Here is a 22355-nt window from a genome sequence, read left to right on the forward strand (position 1 = left end):
ATGTTCTTGATTCTTAGTTTTCAAAGTGCATGTTGGAAGTACAAGGACAGCACAGCACCAGAATGATAACGAGGATGTTGTTAATTATTAAGTGGATCAATGGATGTCAGTCACTCCAACATGAAATAGATTCCACACCATAAACCACAATTCTCTCATGCTCAGTAGTGCACCATGGCTGAATGCAACTACAAATGAAGAAAGGTATCACTGACTTCCACTTTCTGAAGTGCTAGCAAGCCCACACAATTAAAATAAAATTTACCTGATAAAGTTGCATGAGCAAACGTTTTTTGGTTCTGGGTTTTACTTTTGGTTATTTAAACACTGTTTGTTTGTTTTTAACAGACGGATATTTCTGTGATTTGCAAAGCAGGCAAGCTACAGAGGTCATTTAAAATAAACCTAGCATCATAAAACAGAGGAGGTTCACTGCCTTTAATGGAGTAATTTATATCTCCAAATAGTCACAGAGATCAAGAACAGCAATAGTTATTGGACAGGCCAATCCATTTATGAGTTCAATCAGGAAGAAGAGAGTTTAAGTGCTGTAAGACTGGCAATAAACCTGCCACAGCTTCAGTTAGCATTCCTTGATTCTCTCAGATATCCAGACATGAGGAAACACTCCCATTTCATGTGCTTTGCTTTATGTCCAACTTAGCCATTTCGTACTGCTAAATGCCCATAACACTTGCATTTAATTTTTTGTTTCAGATATATTTTCAAATATACTGATTGTCATAAGAAGGTTTTGATCACTAAAAAGTGTATCACCTTAATGAAGTTCTAGAGATTGAACAAGCCATTATGCTAATGCTACTCAGCTACTTGAGCTCTGATGAGATCTTGGATATGAGTAAGTTGTGTTAATTTACCTTCCAGTGTGCAAAATTGAAATGCATTTAACTAAGTGGCCTGTGCATTATATAAAGCATAAACCAAAAAACCTTTCCGTTACTACACAATTAGACTACAATAATGTCTGGCCTCTGGCATTTTGATATTTGATATATTAACAAAAGCTGAATGAAAAGAGGAAAACTGCAACTTTAAGAAGTAGAAAAATTATTTCAGTTAGAACAGATTGACACAGTACTTTAACACCTTCTTTTTGAGAGAAAAGCTATTATATAAATCCATTTCTGACCCACATTATCATCTTTTGTTCACCACATCACGATGAGGATGTTGTCAGAGAAACAAAATAAAGCCCCAGAGGCAGGGTCTTCTCTTGGAGCCACTGTCACGTCCTTTTGTGAGGGTAATTCAACTCACCTTTTCTATTTCTTCATTTGGACACACACATTAACAAACACCTAAGTATCTTTTAAAATGGAGAGGCCACAACCTTCTCCTTCCTTGGTTTTTAATAGAGCGAATTTTTGTTTGAAAACAGGTTTTTACACAAGTTCATTTATTTCAGATCCTTAAGTTATATCAGGCATACAAAAAAAAATTCCTCCACAACTATTCATGACCTTCTGAATTATTATAATGTTAATTAAAGAATCCACGTTACATGCTGCATGCAAAACATTTGAGAAATAAAGTTCTAAGCATTGCCACTATAAACTTGTTCATATATAGAATTGAGCACATATTTATGGTCGGGATGAAATATCAAAGTTTTTCAGTAAGAATGAATTCAAAGACTGTTTAAACTTATTAGAAAACAATTTATTTCCCAGATTGCTACCCAGTGAAGCAGAGTTCTCCCATTATCAGTCCACTTACTCAGTCTCTGAGCAGCCTCCAGGGCATCATTTGCAGAATCAGCTACAAAGAATCTCTGAACTGTAACCCCATGGTCTGCCATTATTTTTTTGCTTTGGTACTCCTGCAGGTTGAGCCATCGTCTGGGGGTTAATTGAACAGCCTAGAAAAAACAAGAGGGGAAAATAACATAATGCTCATTAAGAAGAGTTCATGAGACAGCCCACTGAGCTCTTCCACCTTATGGTGATCTCAAACCAGCAGTTAAACAACACCCAGAGAAAAGGTAAAATACTTATTGATTTACCTAAGTGCTTTTTCTTAACATTTGTGCATCCCAAGTACTCTGAAAGCTACAGATATTTTTTTAAAAGCTACACAAGGCTCACTTGGCCAGACAAAATGTCTTGCATTTAATATCAAGGCAAATTTGGCTTGAACTCCAAAGTCTATTTATGTCTCAATGTTTTTTTCTGCTATAAAAGTAGTAACAGACTCTTATATTAAAACAAATTCAGTTTCATGTTAAATATCCTTATTATACAACATTTAATCTAATCTCTCCCCATAAAATTATTTCAACTGATTCTACGTTGAAGCATAACTGAGAAGAAAAACAAGTGACATGGAATTAGCATTATTCTGTAAGAAACTATACACTAATACATGTATTTTCAGTGGTCTGCTATCTCTGGTTTGTTCATTGTGCTTCTAAACAGCAGGACATCAGCACAGCCACATCAGCCATGCCAGGCCAACACCAGCTGGTTATAATAATTAGAATAATGAGAATAATTCCCTCCTCATTCCCAACATGCCAGCTTAGATGCCCTGTGGGAATATAAACACATCTACACCCTATGGGTACAAAGATCTTATACACACAAAGACAACACATTTCCTTGTCCTGGCAGGAAACCTTGAGACACTACAGAAGTCAGAGCATCTTTACTGAATGGTTTTAAGAAAGGACACATTCTCCACACAGGATAAATTGATTCACACAAAAGCAATAATTAAGGAGCTGGAGCTGACTCCTGGCAATGCTATAATGGCAAAGGTGGAGCTGGCTCCTGGCAATGGTATAATTCCATTTTGTGCCAGCCAAAGATGCTTTTCCCACATGGAGAGACAAAGTGCTGTCCCCCTGGCAGCCAGCCACAATCAGTTCTTGGTTTCTCCTGAAGTAAGGAACACAGCATGCAAGCCAGTGCTACGTATTTAGAAATGCTGGACAAAGAGGATTATTTACTATACTTTCATCCCTAACAGCATGATAAAAAAATTATCAACCTAATGCAACTTTATACTGAAAACAAAACCCCTCTATGCTAAAGTCTTTCAATAACACACTCTCTCACAATACTGAGTTGTCTCAAAAGCAAAGTCCCATCTGTTCTATTCTCTTTGATACACAGCACAAAAGATTGATGCATAAAGAAAACACAAACCCATCTTCTACAGTATATAGCTGCATGTTTTCTGCAGAAGTGGCTCCCACTGAACTTAAACAGTTACAAATAGCTCAGGATGACATTTTAAATCCTTTTATGCATAACCTGATTAACATGTTTTAGAGGAACAAAATGGCATTGTCAGTTTGCTCTATGGCTATCTCCAATTCTACACATCATACAGACACCTCATATGATTTCTATTCCTCCATGCTATTCACGGATGATATGTTATTACAGTTATGCAATACTTCAAATGTAGGGTCAAAATTTAAAGTCCCTTTCATAACTGTTGACATTTAATTTGTTTTCCTATTATAAATTCTCTGCTAGGCTCTAACAATTATCACTTCAGGATCACTTCCACAAAGGGATTAACACTAGGGGCCAGGAGGGACCCTTTTGGTTTATCTAAAAATTTCTACAGGTCAGTAATACTGCTAATAAAATTTTGGTCACTGGCTTTATAATTTAACATCAAGTCTTCAAAATGGCTTTTATTCCATATTATAACTTAGCAAAATAAATAAATTTCACTTATAGGTATTACTAAGCTGATCTAAATCAAATAAATAAGAAGGAAAATATTTTTAAAAGTTTCTTTCTGGGGAAGATTTTTGTGGCTGTTGCTTGATGGGAACTGCAGTGACCTCTGCTCCCAAGCACCCTCTCAGCACCTCAGAGGTGCTTTTGGGATCCAACAGCTTTACAACTCAAAATATAACTCAAAATGTCCCACAGAGATACTCCACTGATGAGATGCTAAAAATCTTATTAATATGCATAAAGTGCAGACATACATAAGCAGAGGGACACATCTCCTCTTATAAAAATTGGACAATATTAACATATTATGACAATATTTCTTTCCTAAATTATGAACCAGACCAGTCTGAGGAACACAGAAAGGAAATAAAAGAATAATTTCTTTAAAAAGGAGAGTCCTAAGGGTGAAGAGGTCTGCTCAACAACTGCTGGCACAGAAGAGCAAAGCCTACAAACTCCAGGTTACTGAGCACACATTTACCCCCTGCTATATTACATAATTCTAAGAGAGACCATCTTACTGAGTGCCAGCTGAAGACTTTCAATCAAGTCTTTGCACAAAAGACAAACTCTTGGTTGTGAATGAACTGCTTGATAAAATTAATAAGTATCTGAAGTCTGTACCAGAAGCTCTGAAGAGCAAGGAACATGAAAAACTTGCTTTAAAGCACTTGCAGGATACCCACCATATGTCATGAGGACAGCAGGAAAACTAAAGCAGTTACAAGAGATGAAATAAAGCACAAGCTTTGAATCTGTAAAGGTGATTGCTCTTTCAAGACTATCTTGAAAAATCAAAACAGCTGTGGACATGCATTTTGGGATGAAGACCAAAAAAAAAGTGACCATGAAATCTCAGAAACATGAATAAACAGATTCTGCTTTGAACCAATTTCCAGTCCAAGACATTTTCGTTGCAATAAATCTGTATCTGAATTTATAGAAGAATCTTTAATCCCTACCCTCCAAATACAGTTATACCAAGCATTCTCAAAAATCTCAGATGGGCTTCAAATGGCCCAAATTCTTGGGCATCATGAACTTTTATGCATTCTACAGATTAAATCCACATGTGAAACTGACAGTAAGATGCTAAAGCACAAAGGTACAGACTCAAAACTCTAGGGAAAACCTACAAGGTTTTGAGAGAAAGCTATTTGCCATAGAGTCTTCTACAGGCAGCCTTAATCCAACCCTTCCCCCTGAAAGTTGTTGGAAGGAAACTTTAATCTGGCACAGAACACAACTCTGCCATAACATTTTTGTTTTACCCATTTTCCTGTTTTAGAGCTGTTCCATTGCCTGCAGCAGCACCGAACAGCATTGTTAGATTTGCCAGTTCAGTTCCAGCTCTCAACAAAGACAAACTAAGGAATTAGATGGTAAATCAGCATCAGAAAAATAATCTCAATGTGAGAAAGGGAACAGGGGGAGCATCTGAAGGAGAACCTACAGCACAGGAAAGCAGAGTCTAGCTTTTAGTAATTTCTGTTAATTATCCTCATCACCTTCCATTCCCAGCATTTCCCTCCTTGAATATTTTTATCTCTCCACACATTGGTCAGAAAACATATTAGCAAACACCAGAGATGTCTCAGATCTTTCCATGAAGCTCTGTCCCAGCTGACACCCAGTATGTTCCACAAGTTCAAGCTGTATCTGTGTTTCATCTCTCTCTTTATTGCAAGGTTGGGCTGGAGTACAAGGAGTAGATCCTGTCCCACCAGCCTGTGAAGAAGAGACTGGAAATTGTGTGTGGATTTTAGTAAACCCTGACTCCCTGTGTGACATCTCATCTTTCATCTTCATAAGATAACAGACAAAGAACCACAAAATTTTCCACTGTGGCATTTTTCTGTTATCCTTTCATATGGGAACTTTTTGTTGTGTATTGATGTACACATTGAAGATGCAGAGTGGATCTTATTTGAGATTCAGATCTGCCTGGTAAATCAAAAGGTGTTGTTTATTTTCAAACCATAAATAAGGTTTAAGAAAAAATCTGTGAAACTAAGAAAACATTAGTAGCAGCACATAGAAAATAAAATGTTGTTATTCAAAATAATAAAGCTTTAAAGAAGAATTAAATTAATCCTAATAAGATATTTCTTAAGATTAAATTTCTAATGAAAGTGCTTATCAAAGAGATTAGTACACTTAAATAAGGCTCTTTTACAACTGATAACATTTGCTGAGAGCCTGACAACAACATCAAAAATCCCAAAACTCAAGAAAGTGGAACAAAAAGCCTCAACTGAGCAGTAACATGAAGTGAGATGAAGGCAGAATTATTTATTCAAGTACAACTTTCAAACCAGACTTTCTCCTGCTGGCTAGAATTATTTGACATTTTCCAAAAGCACAAAGCATTGGTTGGGTTTCCCCTCTAATCTCCCTTCCCTTTTCCAATCTTCAAGATTTTTGTTACCGTTCAGAATCACACTAATGTGGACCAAAAATATATAGACTGAGGAGGATTTAGAAAATCACTGTTAGTGGGAATTGTGTCTTTTGTTCTGAACAAGCTTTCTGTCCAAAGTTCCTTCCTTACATTAGCAGAGACCATATTTGGTCCCACAGCATGACCAAATGAGTGGCATACACATCAAGAAATCAAATATTTATTTTTGATCATCTTAACAAGGTCAGGTGTTGCAAAACTGTATCTCTGGTTTATTAACTACTGCTAGGAAAAAAAAAAATTGATTCCTCATATAACCTGCATAATCTCTTATTTACCACCTTTTTGTTTGGTGAGGTTTTTTCATAAAATACTAAAGGCTCTGCACAAATAATGTATTTGGACTTGCATTATTCTTCTGCTATTCCATTTGAAAACTCTTTAGCTGTCACATGACAAGAAAAAATTTGCATTATTTAAATAACAAGGGCTAAAAAACTAGCAACTTAGTTAAAGCAGAACTAAAAGTACATCTTCTAGCAGAAATTTGCTTCAATATAAACAACCCCCCCAAAAAAAACCAAAAAAAAAACCAAAACAACAAACCAACCAAAAAACCAAAAACAAAACACCAAACTCCCCTCCAAAAACCCCAAAACAGTTTTAGAAAACACTGCAACAGAGACATCGTTGTTATATATGCAGCATTAACTACTCTGATGTAAAACATCTTTCAGATGACCCAGGAGGTATCTTTTGAGTGCTTGCTTTTGGAAAAAGAAAACACACACACACATAAAACCAGAAGAAACTGTCTTAACACGTTCATCAAGAGGTTTGCAAGTTGCATGTTAACTACTTCAGCAAAACTCTGCTCAAAAATAGATGTTCCAAATAAGCACCAAACAGAAACACCATCAGTAACCCCAAACTTCATCAGACTGTGGCACTGATAATTTCTTACCTGAACCTATATGCTCAGGATAAGTTTTCCTCATTCTTTGGCCTCCCTGGTAAAACATCCAAGGCTAACTTTTTAAAATGGAATAAACAGAATAGAAAGAATCTCTTAAGTCTTTAACAAGAATATGAAGAAGCTGTCAAAAGGAATAAGTGAAAGGTCAAGTCTGACAAACAACTCAAGATTCAAATTCTACTCTCTATTACAACTGAGGCCTCTTGGTCTTAAAAAATCAAATTTTTAAAAATTTAGTGCTATTTCACGCCTAATTCCATGTAGAACTACCTTGGCTAACCATCCACAACCAAGTATTTCACCTTATCAAGCCCAGATGTGTAGATAATTTCCTTAAAAAAGCCCTACATATAAATACTTATTTTCTCTTGGCAAGACTCTACTTTTGTAAAATGCCAAATGATTCTAGCTTGGGGAAGAGAATCCAGTGTTAATCAACACTATTAAAGAAAACAAAACCACCACTAAGCAAATTTCTAGGATAATTGAACATCCCTTGACACACCTATATAATTTGAGCAGCTCTACTGTTTTCATTAGCATAGCTTAATGCATTTTATTGCACGACTGTTAAAAGGAAGACACACTCCAACATCCAACATTCCCTTTTCATTTACAGCATTAATGGAAGCCAGTATTAGTATCACAAAACAAAGATGGACTTTTAAAAGCACCTGGCAGTAAAGCTGGTCAAATAAATGCCCACTTCTTTCTTCTCCCTCTGCTGCTCCACAGAAGCCAAGTAGTGGTAACTGTGCTCATTGATCCTGTGCCAGTATGAAACAGCTCTAGCAACACAAATTAGCTCTGCATGAATGCAAATTATATGTCAAATATACAAAGTATCAGGTTTTATAAACTTGGACTTTATTGTAATGGCTATATTGGAAATAAGTCAATTGGGAAGAAAAACTGTGGTGTTTTTGAGGAGGTGAGATGTATTCTGTAGCTGAAATTAAAAGGAGATGTATTTAGGGTATGTGATCAAAAATAAATGTCTGTCACCAAAAAAATCTATTTGCTTAGCCAACACATTCTACAGCATTCCAGTTTATTCAATTTGTGCACTCTGCCCTGTAATACAATTCCAAGCACATATGAAGAAAAGCAGATACACAAAGATGACAGTAATGAAAGAGCAGACCATTCATCAATGTGAGGCATAAACCTTTATTATATTTATTGACATACCGTCTCTGTAATTGACAAAGATGTCGCTTCTCTCAAAAAGAAACCATCAGAAATAAACTAAACTGAATACCCTCATATAAACCACTGCAGGTATAGACACATTTTATTAGGTCATGTATTTAAAATATACCACACAGGCCACTGAAAACAAACTAAAGCACTTATTTTAGTTTGCTGGCAGGACCCACAAAATGAGTAAGTTAACCCGACAAGAAACAAAAATTTAGCAAAATGGCACCACACAAAACAGGAGTTTATCATAAATATAGTCATAAAATGCAAAAATATTCTCTGTACGGAAAGCAAGTCTTTGAAGAAGAAAATAAACTGGAAAGAGGTAAGGCTGACGGGTTTTAAGGTGTCCCATGAGCCACACCACACATCCCCTTCTCTCCAGAGGTGGCCAACACTGCAAACCTGGGGGCACATTACAGAAAACAGGACAGAAAACGTCCTTCCCAACTCATGCCCTGTTGGCTGCCACAAACCAACAATTTTCATCTTCCAAAGCAGGGGCTAGCATCCAGGTCGTGCTGTTTGAAAGCCACAGAGGAAACAGTGTTCCATGCCCATCCCAAACTGCCTGCTCTGGCTGGAATGCCATATGGCACCAGCAGCTCCAGCAGCCTCACCAGCACTGAGCTTTATGACCAAAGCCTCAGTCTAGACCTCTGTGATATAGTTATGACAGATAAAATTGATTCTGTGAGCTAGTTTAGAAAGAAGTCTTGAATATTTCCCTGACAAAATCAGTTTCCATACTTTTGTTCACAGCAGTCAGGAATTGCTCATTTTTTAGTCTGTATTAAAGCACCATAAGCAGACCAGGCCTTAAACAAGAGCATTTGGTTTTAAACCTACAGGTACAGCTGAAGACCTTCTAACATTCCATTACTTATTCCTACAAATGGGAATTCATCTTATCTGATTAAAACCCACACGCAAACTCTAGTTAACAGCTACAGGCCCTTAAACTCCATATTTATTTCTGAAAATATAGCACACAAAATATCCTGAGCAGTAAAATACACAGAAAAAAAAAAAAACCAAAACCTATCACATTTCCCAGTTTTCCAAAGGCTAAGGCATTTTGATCAATAAACTGCAGGGTAATTTACTGTTTCATACCAATAAACCATATACTCAGTTTTCAGAACAAGGGAGATCTGTCCATGCAACAAAGGTTTATGAAACCTAACTTCAAATAAAATCAAAAACACACATGAAGTATGGCTCTACCTCTTTGTTCAGTAAATCTGGACTGCCTGTTCTGGTGGATAATTGCTACTATTCCTAACATCTCTGACTTTTTGAAACAACATGCCTGTGTTAAATAACTAAATGGTTCACTTTATACACTCAAAATACAGAAAAAAAATAAATGGGGGCTTGCTTAAAAGGAGATCATAATTACTATAATTATTAGTATTGCTATTGTTAAATTGTTTAAAAAATTGGACTCAAACAGTTGAGAGGGTGGCCAAGAGCTTGGAAAGCACAAATTTTAAGTATTCCAAGTTGAACTACTTCAGAGGAGTGAAACAAGCCACCACCCCTGCTCAGAAGCTCTCGTTCCTGAAAATGAGACTGCTGGGGAAAACAGCACCGAACTACCTGCTCAAGAGCATTTCTCCTTCCAAAGCAATCACTCCCATTCACGCAATTCACTGTCCAGAACAGCAACACTCCAGAAGAACTTCAAAAATCTAGTTGGAAACAATCACAGGGGTTTTTTTTATTACTGTATTAGGTGTTTGTGTCACCATTTAGTTCTATCGATGCAATCAAAAGAAGTGCTTAGTTAAATCTTGTCCAGAATACTTTCCCACAGTTCAAGGACAAGCCAATTTCTCTTGCAACACATTGCAAGATTCTTTGTAAGAGGAGCTGCTGCAAACCAGAGAGAGGAATCAGAGTGCATCACAGCAGGAAAAAAAATAAAAATAGATGGTGACAAACATGAAAGAAACAAAGAGGAGCTTTGTTAAACTAGTAACATGTCAATTTGCGAGAAGGAATCTATTTTAACTGAAAAGCTAAACAAGGTATATTTAGGGATCTCATCCTGTTTATTTAAGAGCAACTACTTTTCTCCTATCACCAGGCAGCACTGATTATTTTAATAAAACCTAATAAAGCAAGGATTATCAACCACAGATTACCTACCTGTAGGTAACAAAGCACACTAAACAAATTGATGCCAGCTGACATCACTCATCTCTTGAAAAACAGGCAGTCACCAATTACTAACAGAACAATAATTTGTTTGTTTAATGAATATGCTAATTTACTGAGCTCTCATTAGACAGATACACAGGCAATATCGATGAGTTCCATAAGGCATTATAAAGTATGGCTGAATTATTTCAAAACAAATTAAAGCAGAAAATATTGCACAATATTTAATGGAATAATAAAAGCCTGGTAGCAAGTGAATCCTCTGGGTGAGCCCTCTGAAAAAGGCTCAAGCTCTCAGAAGTGCATGGATCAAACTTATAAAAGTGTGAACACCCATGACCCATTCTCCATGTTTGGGTGTGTCCCTGGAGAGGCTTCATGTGCCTGAAATGCACCTGAAGGTCCTCCAATAAATACAACAGCTTTGTATTCTCTTCATTTTGTCTGGTTTGAGGTAGTTCCAACAAGGCATCAGCAGCAGTAGGTGTTTAGGTCCCTCAGCAGGGACAAGGGAGAACTTTGCTTTTCCACACAAGCACCTGCAGTATCTCTGTTACTAATAAATCCCAAGTAAAAGCTGGTTCATCTGCATTTAGTGCAAAGCAACACAGCCCTGGAAACAAAAACAGCGATTAAATTTTCAATTCATAGTTCATTTTGCTTGTGTTGGGGCTGCATCTAGTTTCTCTTCTTCTCTCCTAATAATTTTAAGTTCCTAAATTAAGAAGGAAATAGAAATTGGTTTTTCACTCAAGAAAAGAATCACTACAAGCCATATCTGTCAATTTGTAATCATTTATTCATACACAATTTGAATGAGAAACAATATTAAGTTCTCCTTCAAATTTCAGTTTTACCAAAGGAGTTCTATTTCAATAATACCACAGAAATGAACAGAAGTTTCTATCAAATAAACACCTATAAAATATCCTCTACATAAGATGGCCATATAAGCCAGATTTGTGCTTTTTAAAAAGAAAATACAAAGTTAGACACAAGGGACTGCAGCAGGGAACACTTTTAGGCAGAGTAGGAAGGTCTGACATTTTTGTGTAATACAAGACAGTTCAAAGTAGCAAGATCCTGCAGAAACCAATTATAAAAAGAACAGTTTCAACCTCAACCTGAACAGCCTACCCAGAATGTTAAAATTAACCTGGGAAAGTGAATGATTTAACTAAAGAAATAAGCCTACTGGATTTGACCCCAAAGTCAAGTCATGAATCAAACTCCCTCACTCTCCCCCGATTTGCTCACTGAAGTGGGAGAACCTTCCCAAAACTCGCTCACTAGCTGAACTGCCAACTTTCCAAGGTAATTGAATCTAAAAATATGTGGCTCTAGTAAAGGTTTTTCACATTAAAAGTAAAATGCCACCATTACTGGGGGGCTTTAAACATTTCATTCACTACCTACTACCTCAAAATTAATTCATTAATAAATATATGAAATATTCATAAGGATTTACCTCTTCTACCTTTAAAACAATTTTCCTTTTTACTAAAAGATATATTAAACTGCAATGACATATTAATCAATATTTATTAGGAAAGATATAATGATTCTTCAACATCCCTCTATTTTTGACTCAGTGCTTTCTTTCCTCTCTCAATGGTAGAATCCCTCAGCTGGGAAAGAGGAACATCAGGAGTGTGTCCATCAGTTCTGAAGTGGCTGGATGCTGGGGAGGCTTTCTTTGCTTTATTTGTCTCTTTCATCAAAGCACATCTAAATTTTTAAATTAACAGCAAACAGCACAATTTTGCTGTGCTTTATCAAAGAAACAGAAGAGGATTTCACAAGAAAGCACCCATCTCTTTCACAATTCTGAAATTTAGATTACCAAACCATATAGACTGGATTAAAAAAACAGAACAGTATCTATTCATGAACCCTTTAAACATAACCATAGCAATATGCACATAAAAACCACAAAGTTTTAGAAACATCTCAGTTATGTCTTGGGTATTTCACAGTACTGGAGATGAAATGTTAAGGACAGTAAATGTACTCAGGGTGGAAGTGGGACCGAAAATCCTGACTGCACTCTTAACAAAATGTGATTATTCCCTTACCAGTTCTCCTGAATGTTCCTGCTCACTGTCTACTGCAAGAAACCCTTTTACCTCACAGCTTCCTGAATGCCTGCCCTACTCTGACTTGATCTTGTGCTCCTCATTGTCCTTCTAGAATCTGATTGCAACTGATTGATCCCAGCTTTACCTCTGCCCTCTCCTGGACACGATGAGTGTGGTGTGATGTTCTTCCACTGCAGAGCTGAGTCAGTCATTAGCTCCAGAAAACACAAATGAAACTACACAATTCTCTTCCAATGTGCCTTTATATCTTCCAATGTGACTATATATGTACAAATTCAGCTCTCTGATTTATCCTTCTGTTTACTTCTCATGCAAGGAAGCAGACACAAGAATGAACTTGAAGCAAGTCCTTCACTCATTGCAGATTTAAAGTCCCCAGTAACGATTACACTTTATAGACTTATTTACAGCTTGCTTACACTCAGGGATTTTGACAGCTATTCTGTAAATACACTCTCCTACCCACTAAGCTCCATTGTAAACTACCAGGAACATGCACGGGGTCACACTTGAGCTCCTTCTGTCATTCTTATTCTCCTTATCTCACAAAACCAGAATCTGAGCCTACATCCTCGTGCTCTACAAGGCAGATCCTAGCAGCCACCACCTGGATGATTCTTCTGGGTCTCTGCATGTATGGGTTTTTGAGTCCTCAAAAGTTAAGGAGGAGAGGGTGGGAAGAGTGTTCTGGAAGAGTGTTCTCTTGAATAGTGAGACGCTGACCACTCTTCTCCATTTCCCACACCTTGTTCAGCAGCTGTTTCAGTCAGGCTGCTACAGAATGAGCTGCAAATAAAGCAGGACATCACCATTACCTGACAACTGCATCCTGCTGCCCACCCAGGGCATTATTCATGACTCTATTTATATGCAATCAGCAAAATAAAATTTCTGCAAATTAACTGGCAGCACCCTCATGACCCTGAGAAGTTCTGGGATGCATTTTGGTTAGTGTGGACAGGCTGCCTGAGCAGGGCTCAACACACCCCAAGCCCTGAACCTTCACCTGAACAGCGAACCATTAGCAGCTTCCAAAAACCCTGACACAGGGCAGGTTCCTTATTCTGTGGGATTACATAAAAACTCTGGTTCAAACAACAGCTCACAAAAAGGATGCCACAAAACAAAGATGGCAGCCCAAACACCGAGCTGCCAGTCCACCCAAAGAGCCAATGATGCCCTCTGTCCTTACTGCAGAAATTGTTGGCAAAATATTTTTTCCTTGCATTTTTAAACCAAATTTCAGCCAAATAAAAAAGAATCACTTATTGTATTGTGCCAAAGCAAGCATGAAGCTTCTACAGAAGCTTTACACCTCTGGAATCGATTTTTAGAGCCTTTGCTTGGTAAACGAAGAACATGAATTCCCAGATACAATTGCTGCTTTTGTCAAAGTTCTCACCATCGAAGTTCTGCTTGGCATTAGTAATTAATTTTAGTCAAATTATGTTCATTTTGCTTATTTTGTACTTCAAAGCTTTAAGAGAAGCATACTTTCCTGACCTAAAAAGTAAGGCTTTGAAGTATCTGATGAAAATAAACTCACTACCATACACAACTGCATAATCAGTTGCAGAAAATACTGTAACACATTGCCTGCCTTGGCAAATGAAAGAAGATTGTCGGTGATACGCACAACATATTCAAAAAGCGAAATGAGCCATCTTCTCCACATAAATCAGAAATATTCTTTTAAGTATCTTGAGGGGGAATTTTTTGGTTTTGTTCTGATCATAAAAATGTTTAATTTCCTAATTTTTTTACAAGATGAAAATGATTTTTTTATGCAACTATGAAGAAATGCTGTAAATAGTAAACATAGCCAGGGAAAAAATAATTCTAAAACTATTGTACCACCAAACATGCAACAAAGTAGCCACTACCAATTTTTTCTTTCCCGCATGCAAATTCAGCTTTCTAAATTGTTACAAAACTCAAAGCATATTCAATAAGATTAACAGAAATGTTTCTGCATCCATATCTCAAGTAATCATATCTATCAAAGAAGTGTTTCACGCCTACCATACCCTGGAAGAATGCTTTTTCAAGTGTTAGAAGTCACTGATATTTTAAGAAAAACACCGATAAAATGCCAATTTAGACAGTTTGAGCTCCATTTTTCATCACAGAGAAGGAAATATGAAACATAATCACAGCTTTTTTGTTCCAGTTCTTTAATATTGAAGTCAAATCATGATAATTTCCACGCTACCTGACTATGTCATCACAGAATATGGCTTTGAGCACTAAGCAACATAACACTTCCAAGCAACAAAAATGCAAATACCCATGGTAGTAAAATAAAGAAATACAGAAAAGTATGTACAGAAACAGTTTCAGTGCGTGCCTAAGTAATATCTGGTTAATTAAACCAGTCCAGAATGGTTTATACCAATTTCTTTCCTGGAAGCAGTAAGAAAAGACTGGTACCCATTTTTTGCTTCCATCTGAATTGAAACCCTTTATTGTTAATAAGTCTTGGTTTTAATTAGACCATTTGACTTAGACCGACATGAAGCCAAACATTAAGAATATTTTTCCTTCCTTTGCTGGTAATTTCTTTATTAATATTTTTCCATTGTTCATACCTAATTATATAAATTCATTCTGCTGCCATTCTCATATCTTAAAGCAAGCTTAGGACACTACAAGAAGCATTACCTCATCATCCTCAAAGACTGTGACCTTAAAGCAGATTTCTACATTTCTGACTGTATGGAGGGAGAGAAAGGTAAACTTTAATCCAATGAAACAGCACTTCCAAGCCCAAAGGATGATGGCATTACTCCAGTGGTTAAAGAAACTGGGATTGTGCTCAGCCTTGTTTCTTGTGTCTTACTGCAGCCCATGCTGTATCTAGAAATAAATAACATTAGAAATAAACAACAGCCACTGTTCTTCCCTCAGCTTCTCCCCAGAGGGGGCTGCCAGGGCCCTGACCCGTTCTTGTTCCCACATGTGAGGTCCAGCAGGGTCTCCTGTTGTCAGCTCCTCACACAACTGCATTGGAAGTTATCAGAGCTCTCCAGAAACCTCCTGGAACTCCTGATATGTGTTCCCAGCTGTGCTGTCCCTCCAGCAGGACCTGGGGGGAAGGAAGTCCTCCTCCATGAGGACAGGACCTGCTGACTGAGGCTTCCTCAGGGGTCTGCAGCTCCATCTGGTCCTTGCTGATGCAGGTGCCTGCAGCAGAAATGCACAACAGCCCTGTCAGTGAGGTTGGTGTGCCCCAAATCCTGACCCCTGGGCTCTCAGCTGGGATATCAACCCTCCCTAGATGGAGCTCCAGCACTCCAGCTGCTCTGGACTCATGTTTAATCATCTCACATCATGTTTAAAGCAAGCTCTAAATATCTGTTCCTCTACTTCCAAAATTTATGGCTTTACTTTAGACTATTTTAATCTGAGCCATTTAACTGAAAAACAAATCTAGACTGAAACTCTGCATGAAAGAATTCAATTAAATAGATTCACTGTTTCCAATGTGTTTGGAGTGACAGAATTGAAGACGATAGAAAATTTAAGGGAAAATACATTTTTATGCCATCTTCAAACCTTAGCAAGTACTATCTTGACAATAAAAAGGATATGGCTCTTTTTAATAGGCCTTTCATCTTTAATTATCATGAATAGCTCTATGTTTTACCTATACCCATCAGTGTTATATACAATTGGCACATAGAACTCCTCCAATAATTGGAATTTCCCTGACATTTTTCTAACAATACTCTGTATGAACAACTCTTTTTTCTTTTTTACACAAGGCAGTAACTGCTTTCTTGGCTGACATGAAATTAGCAGATGTCAAATTAAACTGTCCTTTTGTCCACAGATCTTTCAGAAAAAGATATCAAAAGATGATGAAGTGTTCCATTAGTAATCTGTGTCTGGTTTTTAATTTGCAGTTTCATATTTTTCAGTCAAAAGTCTTAGACAAGCAGGCGAACCTAGCAAACATGATCAAAACTCTCGCTTAATTTTTCACTCCTCCTGACAATTCTTACAAAACTTTTGCATCTCATGAAGAATTTAGGTGGACAAGTTAAGACATCAAAGGTACACTACAGTACGAGTGCTTCTCTCTCCTCCTGACACAAAGTGAGGCTGATTCTCACAGCTCACATTGCTCAGACTCCAACCCAAGCCAGACTGCGATTCTACAACACAAATTAAAGACAAACAGGGTAGACAGAAATTGATCTGTCTCCAAGAACTACCCATGTGCAAGGCAAGTAAACACAAATGAATAACAATGTATCACAAAACATGCTTTAAAGTCTTTTGTTAAATGAAACAGTCTTTCAGCTAAACATCCCAATCTACATTGAAGCCCAACAGAGCTCTGAGTGCCTTGAGCTTTATGATTTTGGACTCAAAGTTTCTAAAGGCTCATATCGTCACAGAATCAAAATAAAATTTAACTCAATTTTGGAATACTGACTCTTATAGTTTAGGGAAACCCACGAGCAATTAGAAAGAGACCAGAGAGAGGACAGGAAGAAAAAACAAAACAAAACTTGCATTTATTGAATATATTTGTGCTATCAGTATAAATTGTTGACTGAAGAATTAAAAAAGATGTTCCAACAAGTAAGTGGAAAAACAGCAAGTATTTAAATTCCTTCGCAGTTAACATTTAGCCACTAATTATACAAAAACATCACCATCAGCATAATAGCACAAACAAACTACAACACCAATCTAGGGCTTTAATTTTCATTACCACATTAAAGGATAACTTCAGCTTGTAATTCAGAATCTGTTTTAAGTCTCACTTATACAACAAAGAATTCAGCAGCACAGCAAAACTCCACTATTAAGGAATTTTTCACAACAGTCAATCTTAACTCCTATTTGTTTCATGCCCACTCCTGCTGTTATCTAGTTAAAAAAATCAATAGCTACTAATCATGGATCAATGTTTAATAACCAGTTCCAAAGCTACTGTCATATGCAGTTGGACAGACAATGTGACTTCTCTGTCCTGTGTTTTATTAAAGTGCTATGGAAGAAATAAGCTGAGTCACAGATGGTTAGAAACTGCTTTTAGAGTATTAGAGAAGGAAACTTTCTGGAGAAAATCCTCAGAGTATGTGCTCAAAGCTGTGGATGATAGTCATAGCCACAAATATGCACAGAAAAACTGGACTGGCCAAGGCAATAATGAGCTGAACTACTGACTACAGGTGTGGCCAACAAAAATGATCACTTGAAGTTAAATGACTTTGGAACAAGCGAGTTCCCAAAACAGAAAGGGAGACAACCTCATCTCTATACATTAAATGAGGATATTACCAATTTTTGTGAAAATTAACCTTCCCAACAAGAGAAAGGAAAAAATAGCAGAGAAATTAACTACTTCTAAGAAACCACTATACCCCAAATGTGTCTAAACCTTCATCTCACTTCTCTGTATTCCCAAAAGAACCTCAGCAGCTTCACACATTTCAGATAAAATCCCTGCTGGCAGTCATCAGCCAGATAGACCAAATGAAAGGTGACTTAAAAAAAAAAAAAAGAAAACTACCACATACACTGACATTTCCAGAGAAAAACAGGAGGAAACAATCACTCAGATAACTGTAAAGAAAACACAGTTTGTCTATTGACACTTTATCTAGTTCCTCAGGAAGCAGATCAATGAAAAAAAAAACACTTGCTTTTATATAAAAAAACTTCAACCAGTCCCAAACACACCCAAGGAATGTAAGGAGACTCTGGGTAAACTGGTTGGGAGTTCAGATGGAGGGTCAGCAAGAAGGATTTATTCAGAGCCATGTTTAAAACCACAGGTTTGGCTAATTCTCCATCTAATGTCATATTCATGAAGGCTCTCCTTACCTAATTAGCCCCATCCCCTGATTATAACTCCATGAGATAAAAAGGAAGGTAAATCAATGCAGTAAAGTGCAGCTTTTGGGCTTCAAGACAGAGCTGTGAGTATCTGTGCCAGAGCCAGATTGCCCCAGGGTAGAAGTTCCACTAGCAGAAAACTAACTGGGGGGAAAAAATAAAAAAAAAATCACAGTCTGAGGTTATATTTATGTTTTCATTTCCTTTTTCATCTCAAAATAGGATTCAATAACCATGTGTTTAATGGAACTGCCGGGGAGGAGTGGGCCAAACATCTGCTCCACTTTGGCATTTCAGTTTTGTCTAGAGTTTGAAGAGGGCTTTCCTGTCATTTAGATGAGGTGCCTGTAGAAAAAGCTGTTTGTGAAAGTCTGTAGGCTCATGTATTTCCTGCCTCTAAATGTAAAACCTTGAAAATATAGCAAAACTGCCAACCAGGAAAAGCCAAATGGGGAAGCAGTCCAAAGAAATTTTCAAGAACACCAAAGAAAACTAAGATAAAAAAGAAGAATTCAACATTAAAGTACCTTCAGCCATTAATTGAAAAGATTTTTTCAGTAATATTTTGGGTCACATGGAGGATCAGCTACCACAGCTGATTGTTTCTTGGAAACGGCAGAACTTTCTCTGTTCAATGTTAATGGGGTTTTACAGATATACAAGTCTAGGAACTGAGGGCATCTGCAGTGAGCAACCTTGCAGTTCCCTATTTGTAACATCCATAGATTATAGATTCCGGCAGAAATCTTGTTTAATTTCATCTTTCCCTCCTTCCTCTTGTTTTTTCAAATATTTTCAACGCATATGGAATCTGGATGTGTTCTGGCAGGACTGAGGCCCATTTTGAAGGCTGGGATAGGGCTCACAATGCACCAACCAACCTGCTCACCCTATCAGAATACTGGAGAGTTACCTTAAACACCTTTTTTTTTTATGATTCTGATTTAATTGTCTCTCATTTATATTCATGGCTGAATTTCACTGCATCTGAAGCTATTTTGAATACCCAGCATTCTCCCAAAGGGCCCAATCCAACTCCCATTCAAATAAACAGCCTTCAATGGAGCCCATTTGTTGCCAGCCAACAAGATTGAATTCTGCTGCCGAGTGGTCCCCGGAGCGTTTGTCACAGCTCTTCACAAATATTGCTCCAGCAAGAGCAGGCCTGAATGCTCCTGTCCACATCCACTGCAGACAACTCAAACCTATCTTTTATCTTCTTGGAATATTTGGGCAGATTTAGAACTCCAGCAGCACAAAGAATTGAATCTACCAAGAATATAAACAGCAAAAGGAGTAAAAAAAAATATTTAACACTGAAAAAAGTAAACGGAAAGCAAAACGATGATAAAATAATTCATATGATAGGATCGACTACCATTTACTCCACCCCTAAAATGAAGCTACATAGGGAAATGTGTGCAGATTACAATGACAGCATATAACCAAATTTCACAGCTACAGTTTTGAAATAATAAGAAATTTTGCGACAAAGTGTAGAAACATCACTCCAACAATAAGTCAAAAGGACTGTGAGGAAAGATTCTAAATCTCACACAGGGTTACCAAAACAACAAAGTTGGAGACTGATATTTCTTGATCGCATTCGCACCATATGGAAGACCCTCATCTGTGAAAGAAACACTGTGATGGGCTTTGAGGACAGGTTTTGGTGGTTTGTGCTAAATAAAGTATCAGTGGAACGTCTCATCTGAGCAGCGGAATGAATGATACAAATGAGAAAAACCTTCAATGGAAGGGCTCTTACTCTCAAATCCTTTATCCTATTTTCTAGCACAGAAATCCAGACTCTGGCTGATCAACTCATTTGTAGCTTAAAGGCTGAGACAGTGGGAGATTAGGAGACTGTTTAGATGGGAATTCTATTATGCAACATTGCCCAATTGAAGACCTTTATAAAGGAAAGTGGTTTGCTTTGAAGTTAAGAACTTGATTTGTTGTTGTACAGTATCGATGTGGTTCTTGAAAATAGCTTACTTGGAAAACACAGATCTTGGGAGATGCTCTCAGTATCTGGCAGAGCGCAGAAAAAGAATAACAAAATGTGATTTATAATACAAGCTCAACGGCTCTAGTCCAAAAATAATGCACAAAAAGGGTTGTTTTTTTTTTAAGTTGGCCACCTTGATATCCTAAGAATACTCTTTTGAGTGTCTGAGCTGATACCTAGTTATTTCACTGGGGTAATTTGCAGAGTGCCTCCATGCTTTGAGAGATGACAGAATAGACCATGAGCTCCTAATTTTCACCTACAACTCACTGCAGCACCAGATAAAGACAGGGCTTGAAACCAACCAGAACACCTCCTAAGTTCACACCATGATGCCTCTTTTCAGACAATGCTCCACACTCCAGCCTTTCCAAGCCCTACAAGAACAGGGGCGTTACCTCCAAATTCCTTATTGCAGGATTAGACTCACCTAAGCCTTGATGGCAGGAACACATCTTCAACCATGCAATGCGTATTCCCCAAACATTGTTGTGACTGACAGCATTGCCCATCCATAGTAATGAGATTAAATCTGTGTATATACAGATAAATGTATGTATATAGATATCATTGTGTGTATATATCCACACATAAACAGTCTCCCTCTGTGTGTGTGTATACATGAAATGGACGAATGCTAAATCAACAAATCAATTGCACTGAGTTCTCTACCCAGCATTCAAATAGGAAAGTTGGGCACAAAAGAGTTCAGATTTACAACCTCCTTCAGGTTAAAAGATAAACCACACAGCCGTGGTTGTGCAACACCAGCCAAGCACCAGCAGCACCCTTTACCCCAGAGCCCTGCACCTGCAGCCAGGAGCATTCCCAGTGGAGACAACTGGACACAAACACATTTTGTTTGCTCCAGGGGCTTTGGCTTCGGGGAACACATTTATGCTCAGAAGTGTAGACCAAAGTAAGATTCTCATGCAGCTGCTCGTTATGAAAAGGTAAAATAACAGAGGTGGCTGCCAAAGGCACGAGGGCTGTCTAGAATGTGCGTATCTCACTCTACCTCGGCATGGCTGCTGTCGAGGTGAATAATGAACTCCTGCTACACCTCAAGAGAGCCCCTGAGCCCTTCCAGGACGCTCATCTGCTCTTTCCCAGCGCTCTGCTGAGGCTCAGGACCACCGGGAAGCCTAAGCTAGGATCGATTTCCCCAGGAGAGCGCAACCAGGCATCTTCACCCCAGCGTGACCTCAGCCAGCCGCACTGAGCCAAACCAACGCGGCGCTGCCGCCCGAAACGTGCTCAGACAGACGCTATCGCTCCGTGCACAGCGTCACCCGGCTCTGCCACTGAAATAATTCAGAGTTCTGGCAGGGCTGGGGGGAGCGGGGCGCTCCCGGCCAGCTTGGGTCTGCCCGGCCCTGAGCCAGCCCCGGCCCCGCAGGGTGGGCGCATCCTCCAGCCCGAGCATCGCAGCCAGCGGAGCACAAAGGTCCCTCCCGCCAGGGGAGGCTGCGAGCGGAGCCGCGGGGCTCGGGCGGGCACGGCGGGGCGCGGGGCCGGGCTGGCTCGCTCACTCACCGGGAATTCGGCCCGCAGGCGGGCGGATCGCAGGGCCAGGTCCCGCAGCACGGCCCCCGCCTGCCCGGCCAAGGGCGCCGCCATCTTCCCCGCTGTCCCCGCCCTGCCCCGCGCCCCGGGCGGAAGCCCCGGCGGAGGCGGAGAGGGGCCGGGCGGGGCCCCGGAGCGCCGTGAGGGGCGGCCGGGCCGGTGGGGAAGGTGTAGGGCCTGTGAGGGAGGGTGCGTTATCTCTCTGACCGGGAAAGGCCCACGGAGCTGTGCCTGTTCAGCCTGGAGAAGAGAGCACCGAGAGGGGACTCCGTTAATGTGTGTAACTGTCCAAAGGTTTCACCGGGCTCTGCTCGGTGCTCCGCAGCATGGGACAAAGAGGCGATGGACAGGAACTGATGCCGAG

The 22355-nt window shown here is 38.9% G+C and overlaps 1 protein-coding gene across 1 annotated transcript in view; it reads right to left on the reverse strand.

Annotated features, from left to right (window-relative positions):
• The window catches only part of SUCLG2 (succinate-CoA ligase GDP-forming subunit beta), a 105230-nt gene extending 83125 nt beyond the window's left edge, over positions 1-22105 (reverse strand). The window contains exons 1-2 of the mRNA XM_039734373.1: positions 21962-22105; positions 1738-1879 (exon numbers count right to left, since the gene is read on the reverse strand). Coding sequence (XP_039590307.1) covers positions 1738-1879; positions 21962-22045 — 226 coding nt within the window. The 5' untranslated portion in view covers positions 22046-22105. The remainder of the gene's footprint in view (positions 1-1737; positions 1880-21961) is intronic.
• Positions 22106-22355: the final 250 nt, after the last annotated feature.

Source organism: Passer montanus, unplaced genomic scaffold (genome assembly GCF_014805655.1).
Source record: "Passer montanus isolate IOZ18808 unplaced genomic scaffold, ASM1480565v1 scaffold9, whole genome shotgun sequence".
Lineage (NCBI taxonomy): Eukaryota > Metazoa > Chordata > Aves > Passeriformes > Passeridae > Passer > Passer montanus.